Source organism: Astatotilapia calliptera, chromosome 4 (assembly GCF_964374335.1).
Source record: "Astatotilapia calliptera chromosome 4, fAstCal68.1, whole genome shotgun sequence".
NCBI classification, from domain to species: Eukaryota; Metazoa; Chordata; class Actinopteri; order Cichliformes; family Cichlidae; genus Astatotilapia; species Astatotilapia calliptera.
Window position 1 is genome coordinate 23903680 of NC_137425.1, and position 7008 is coordinate 23910687.

The 7008-nt window shown below is 42.0% G+C and overlaps 1 protein-coding gene across 1 annotated transcript; it reads left to right on the top strand.

The window, feature by feature from the left end:
- The first annotated feature begins 1263 nt into the window (after window positions 1-1263).
- LOC113021107 (adenylosuccinate lyase-like) lies at window positions 1264-6789 on the top strand. Its single transcript, XM_080300416.1, has 5 exons — window positions 1264-1397; window positions 1476-1623; window positions 5851-6031; window positions 6344-6520; window positions 6670-6789. Exons 2-5 carry the CDS (start codon window positions 1487-1489, stop codon window positions 6772-6774), a joined length of 600 nt encoding a protein of 199 aa, XP_080156542.1. The 5' UTR covers window positions 1264-1397; window positions 1476-1486; the 3' UTR covers window positions 6775-6789.
- The last annotated feature ends 219 nt before the right edge of the window (window positions 6790-7008 follow it).

Below are 7008 nucleotides of genomic sequence, written 5' to 3' on the forward strand. Positions count from 1 at the left end.
CTGAAGAAGAGCGAAAGCTGAGGCACGATGTCATGGCGCACGTCCACACCTTTGCACACTGCTGCCCCACAGCTGCTCCCATCATCCACCTCGGAGCTACGTCATGCTATGTGGGAGACAATACTGTAAGTAGGACTATTGCATAAATAAACCCAGCAGTGATGAGTTTTGACTCTTTAAAGCTTCTCATGTTTGTCGTTTCTGTTCTTCAGGATCTCATTGCATTGCGTGATGGCTTCAACATCCTCTTGCCTAAGGTGAGACTCACCTGTTTGTCCAGAAATTCTATGAAAACAGTGCAAATTAATATCAAGCTTATTTTTTGTTTTTACAGTGAGTCCATTAAAAAAAAACTAACAGGACATTTTCATTGAATACATGAAAAATTATATTTAAAGATTACAGGACAGGCTATCCAACATGTTGGTTACATTTATTATGCATCTTCACTGCTTCTGGGAGCTAAAGATCAAAGCTGGCTGTTTGTAGCCCACGATGTAAAATAAGTTTGACACCCTGATTTGATCATTAAAGGCTTGTTTTTCCTGCAGCTGGCCAGAGTCATCGACCGGCTGGCAAACTTTGCAGAGGAATACGCCGACCTCCCCACGCTCGGCTTTACACACTTCCAGTGAGTCCGACTGCAGCTGCAGTGTTTTCATAGGCCTTCATCAGACTGATGGAGCTGTCTAACTTTGATGTCAAACACACCCACTGTGCCCCTCTCCTGCTCTCTGTACAGGCCTGCCCAGTTGACCACAGTGGGGAAGCGAGCGTGTCTGTGGCTGCAGGATTTGGTGATGGATGTGAGGAACCTGGAGCGAGCCCGCAATGATCTTCGTTCCCGTGGAGTCAAGGGGACCACAGGCACCCAGGCACCCACTTCCTGCAGCTCTTTCAAGGGGACCATGACAAGGTATAAACAACCATAAGAACCATGTGGGTGATTTCTGAAGTCTCACAGCACTGTATTGTGATGACTTTTTAATGTCAGTTTTCCTTTTGTGCCACCAGGTGGAAGAGCTTGACAAGATGGTGACAGAGATGGCTGGCTTTAAGAAGTGAGTATCAAACTCCTGTCTCCAATGTTGGCTGACAGTTTTTATAACATGGTCCAAGCAGGAACAGTTTGAAACACTGGCTATAACTCATTTGTTCCATTCTTATCCAGAGCCTACCTGGTGACTGGGCACGCTCGCTGGTTTGGGAGTTTCTGTGCACAAGGTGAGGAAATATCTCTATGTAGTGGTGGTTAAAGAAACCTGGGTCTTGAACTTCAAAAAGCTGATCTAACAGAGTGTACACTTTATGCTGTTATCTGCTGTAGATCTGCACAGACAGCCGCCTGCTGGCCAACCTAAAAGAGATCGAGGAACCTTTTGAGAAGGAGCAGATTGGTACGTTCGCTCATTCAAAAGCACTTTTTACCTGTTAAACTGTGCCTCAGCCTAAAGCTTTGCCCGCTCCTCTTCCAGGTTCCAGTGCTATGCCCTACAAGAGGAACCCCATGCGTGCAGAACGCTGCTGTAGCTTGGCCCGACATCTGATTGCGTTGATGGCCGACCCCCTGCAGACTGCCTCAGTCCAGTGGCTGGAGAGGACACTGGATGACAGCGCCAACAGGTCAGCCCACACAGACACACTTACACTGCTGTGAATTTGGTATGATGCAGTTCTCCTCTGTGAAGTAGATATCACATCAGTGTGGAAGCGTACAATAAATAGTAGTGAACAATGATTCCCAATTACAGGGTTTGTACAGGTGCTTGAAATCCTTAAAAATGCTTGAATTTTAATATTGTCTTTTCAAGGTTTGAAAAGTGCTTGAACTTCAGATGTGGAGTTTAAACGTTCTTGAAACTGTATTTCACTCACCACAAATAACTCTGATTGAATAGTTTTCTTATCAGATAGAGAAATTAAATGAGTTGCAAAGTGTAAAAGCAACATTTCTCCGCCCGGGCTGCCGTGCACCTCTGCATGTCAGTCCGTTTCTAATGTCTGACTCCGCCCCGCACAGTCAGGGATGAGTGCACTAACATGTTGGTGTTTTAATGATCGTTTGATGGAAAACGACAATGGCGGAGTTTGCGCTCTTGAGACACATGACAGGAGAGTCCTAGTAAATAATTTTCGAGAATGTATACATGACGCATGCCAATTTTTAAAACTATTATTATTTTGCTGGCTATCAAATTTTCTGGAGAAATAATTGAAATGCACTGAGTGTAATGCAGTATGGCAGCGCTATTACAGTAGGTAGTTATGGCACTATCAGCCACTGAGACAACAGACAAATATGTGTTAGTACATGAATATTTCATACTTTAAGGCTGCCTGTTTATTAAAGCAGTGGTTCCCAGACTTTTTTTTGCTAGGCTCCCCTTTGTTTTACAAGAAAAATGTTCGTGCCCCTCCCCCGCACGCACTCATCCTCCAACCACACACACCCTTATTTTGCTCCATTGCAGTTTATTTCACACCTCAAACATTTAGTAAACAGTTAAGCAAATACAAGTAATCTGCAATAAATTACAGGTAGTAAGGAAATAAACTACTAACTCTTTTGCGCTACGTGCACTCATACACGGGTATTTTTGAAAACGCAGCTGTTTTGTCCACAAGTAAACGGCGTTTGGAATCACCGAGAACAGAGATTTTTTTAAAACTTCTTTTTTGCGTTTACGTGTGGACGAGGAATACAGAGTTCGTCACGCAATGTCAATGGTATGTGCCTTTTTTCACGTCACGCTGTGCGCCACGTTATTGTTTACATGAGATGAATAGCAGAATGGCAGATAGATTTACAGTATTTTGTCTCTGACTATCTTCAGGTTTTACACGCTTACATATACACACACAGTTACTGTCGATCCATTTAGAAAGGCAGAGGCGTCACGGTGTGATTATTTTATGTGTAGCTGGTTTGTTTTTTTGTTTGTTTGTTTTTCCTGTGTAATAATATTACACAGTGTAATAATATTACACAGGAAATATTATTTTCTTGTGTAATAATATTCAACATTTCACAAGCGCATGGCACAACATAGAAGAGCCACCTCCACAGGACAAGGCTCAGCAGTCCATCTGCATCTTAAGGATAAAGGACACTCTTTCGAGGATGCCAATGTTCACATTTTGGACAGAGAGGACAGATGATTTGAAAGAGGAGTGAAAGAAGCCCTCTATGTCCACTGTGAGCGACCATCTTTGAACAGAGGTGGTGGTTTACGACACCAACTCTCTGCCATCTATAATCCAGTTTTGAGATCCCTTCCCAGACGCCTTAACGCCCACTCACATCCTGGGCCATCTGATCTCAGGAATTCGCATGAGAAGGTGGGGCCAGGTTTCACCCGAACTCACCCGAAACTCTGGCTGATTGGGACCCACACCCAGTTTCACACCTTGGCTCAGGCGATTAGAGGATCATCAGGGGCTCCTTTTGTCCCTCTGTGGGGGGTTACTCCCACTAGGTTTATATCTGGGACTCTCCACCATTTGACCTTAGAACTGAAGAAGCTTCTCGGATGAGAGGTGAAACGTCTTCAAGTAACTTAAAGAAGTCCAGACGCTTTTCTTTGCAAGCTCCTTTGACTACGATGACCTGGATGACTGAGAACCTTCACAGAAATATTCAACATTGGTATCAATACATTTTTCAAAAAATGCCTCTCTGTGCAAAATGGGTTTAAACACATAAACAGCTGTGGGATCCTGTTTGTCTGTGATTTGAACCGGGGGAACAAATTGTGGCAGGATCAGCCTGATATTATTTGTATCCCACACTAACTTTACTGTATAAAGAGATAACATCTCCAAAATATCAGGAGTAGTTAGTCATTACAACAAGTGTTTGTGAATTAAAAATCAAGAATGTGGGATACTGTTTGTCCGTGATTTGAACAGCCCAGCGCTGCTCCCGACAAAGGGAAAGCCAATTCTGCAGGGGAGACCTACCTTGGCACTTGTGCAGGTGAAGCCAAAGGGAAGATATGCTTCACCATATTTTCTAGTCTTTGGCTTAGAATGAAGCCAAAAGACTAGAATGAATATGTTTCCATTCCATAGCTGAATGGAAACATATTCAGCTATGCTTCATCTCCTGCTTTGTATTTCTGTAGGCGCCCCGTGCTAGCAGTGTCCTAGCGGTTTTTTTTTCTTGTTTGTTTGGTTCCCCCCCCCCTTTTCATACCGCGCCCCACACTTTAGGATGGTCTGTATTAAAGGGAGATGAACAATTCATTATGTTCAAAGCGTCTCCCAGTCAGTGCTGTTCTCCATGACTGTCTTACTGTGCATGATGTTATTAGCACAAACACTTTAAAGATAATCATTTAGGACTTTAACAATAATACAGACAACAATGTAGTTAAACAACTTACAGTTAGTTTTATTGGGAATTCACTTTAACCTGTTAGGCCTCCAGGGGTTTTCTGAGCTTTCTGCTTGAAAATGAAATGACTAAAATAAATGGAGTATTTCTCCACAGTTACAAACTGTGTATGCAATCTTGCTATCAAAATAAAGCTAACACTTGTGAGATGTCATCAGAGGTGTAAATATTACTGCAGATGATACTATGTTATAAGTTACTGTGACTCAAACATAGAAAAAAAATGATTTTTTTTTTTTTATATCTCACACCTAATTAAAGTATTTTAAAGCATTTAACACCTTTGAAAATATGCTTTGGTTCACATTCAACTCCAGAAAATCATATATCAATATATGGATATTACCTGTCCACAGATTCATGGTGAGGTAACTGCTCTTTTAACGGTTTGGTGTCTTCGCTTTGTTTGGTGGTTTTAGAAAATGGTCTGAAATTCAGGTTTCTGTGGACACTACTCATGTCAGCATTTATATTGTCTTATCCCTCCTCGTGTTAACCGATTAAACGCGATCTCCTCCCTTTTGCCCTCGTTTTTGGGGGCGTGAGTGCTTAACTAGTTAAAATAGGAGACAGATGTGTTTTTGTTTTTTTGTGTAGCGTAGGACAAATGTCAATATCTGATGAGAAGACTTATTAATTTGGCCTTGCTGTGTATTATTGTGATGTTTGGTGCAGTTTTTTTGTTTGGTGGGGTTGTTGTTGTTGTTTTTTTGTTTTTTTTTCTTAAAGTGGAAATGAATATCTCTAACAAGTTGATTTGTTCACATTTGCACATCTTAATTTCTAAGAGAAATGTGTTTTTGTTTTTTTTGAGTTTGTACACTGTATGCATTTAAGACGACCATTTCCTTTTTCAGTATTTTTGTGTGGTGCATTTTTCTGTTTTTAACAAAAGGGGAACAAAAGAAGTTTAAGTTGACCTAAGATGATTTATTTTAATTTTTACATGATCTTCCTAAGGTGATGTTAAGTGAAACATGCGTCATTGAATTTTATTTTGGTAATGTACTGGAAATGCTTGAAAATGGACCTAGAAAGTGCTTAAAAAATGCTTGAATTTGACCCTGAAAAATGCATATGAACCCTGCAATTAGGAGTGAGTAGCCCAAGTGGAGTGCCACAGTGACTGCCCACTTTTTTTTAAGTGGATTTCTCCTTCATTTTTCCCACTGACACTTCAGGAAATCCATGAGAGTTTGAGGCCTTGAACAAAGCCAAACAGCTAAGAGAGGAATTGTGGCCATAAAGGGAAAATGGAAGAAAACCTAAAGGGGGGAAAAAGAAAAGAAAGCAAGAGTAAAAGACGATGTACATAATTGCGTTAATGGTTAAAGAACTACACATCCTACAATGCATTGCACATTGTTACCCAGGATTCAGTGGTTGAGTAAAAAGCTGTTACTTGTGATTACTGATGGTTTCTTTCCTCTCTTCTCTGCCTTGCTCCTGTGCAGGAGGATCTCCCTGCCCGAGTCCTTCCTGACAGCAGACATCATCCTCAGCACACTGCAGAACATCACAGAGGGTCTTGTGGTCTACCCCAAAGTCATCGAGAGACACATCCACCACGAGCTGCTCTTCATGGCCACAGAGAACATTATCATGGCGATAGTGAAGGCAGGAGGCAACAGACAGGTAGGAGAAAATGCCCTGTGAGGAATTCTCCTCTGAGTCAGAATGGACACAATAATAAAAGTTTTGAACATAACTGGATGAATGCATTTTTGCTTGATCAGGAGAGATGGTTTACTGGGCAGAGAATGCCAGTGGTAACCAGAAAAACAGATGACTGAAGTGAGCTCATCTTACTGACTAGTAACCAGTGTTTTGACCATTTAAATGAAGAAGCTGATTACCAATAACCAGACCTGACATGGAGACCCAACAACATGGCTGTTAAAGTCAGCTCCACCTTAATGTTTCTGCTTTTTCCTGTGTCTCCTTCAGGAGTGCCACGAGAAAATCCGTGTTCTCTCCCAAGAGGCAGCAGCTGTGGTTAAACTGGAAGGTGGAGACAATGACCTGCTGGCCAGAATCCAGCGAGACCCCTACTTTGCACCCATTCTAGGGCAGCTGGATGCTTTGCTGGACCCCAAGACCTTTATTGGGCGTGCTCCACAGCAGGTACAGCATGAACAGCCTTATTTTTGTTCAGTCTGACAACAGATGAATGTTTTCATCTAAGCCACAGCTCCCCTATTACTGCAGCTGTGTCTGCTGCTGCCCCCCTTGATGATAGTTTTTTTTTTCTTGTTCCTGCTCCTCTTCTTCAGGTGTCAAAGTTCCTGGCTGAAGAAGTACGCCCCCTACTGGAGCCATACAAGTCTAATATGAACGTCAAGGTTGACCTTGTGGTTTCAACAGTGACGGGCAAATGAAGCTATCTGAAGTATTGAAGGTTATATTGAAAAACTGTTCATTACTCAAAGCTTTTCACACACTGTTGTTTGGTGACATCTGGTGGCCAAAAATATGAAGAGCGGCTTGAATCTACAACTTATAATGAACTGATTCATTATGATTGGCCACTTTACAGCGCTGAATTGACAGCCTCTGTGTAACATGAGGCTGATATGGTGCTTTGAACATATATAATGCTTTTGGCTGGGTGA

Excerpts from the sequence above, each read along its gene's own strand:
- LOC113021107 (XM_080300416.1), top strand. The coding sequence starts at position 1,487 with ATGCCCTACAAGAGGAACCCCATGCGTGCAGAACGCTGCTGTAGCTTG. Across the intron at positions 1,624-5,850 it reads CTGGATGACAGCGCCAACAG|GAGGATCTCCCTGCCCGAGT; the intron begins GTCAGCCCACAC and ends GCTCCTGTGCAG. Across the intron at positions 6,032-6,343 it reads AGGCAGGAGGCAACAGACAG|GAGTGCCACGAGAAAATCCG; the intron begins GTAGGAGAAAAT and ends TGTCTCCTTCAG.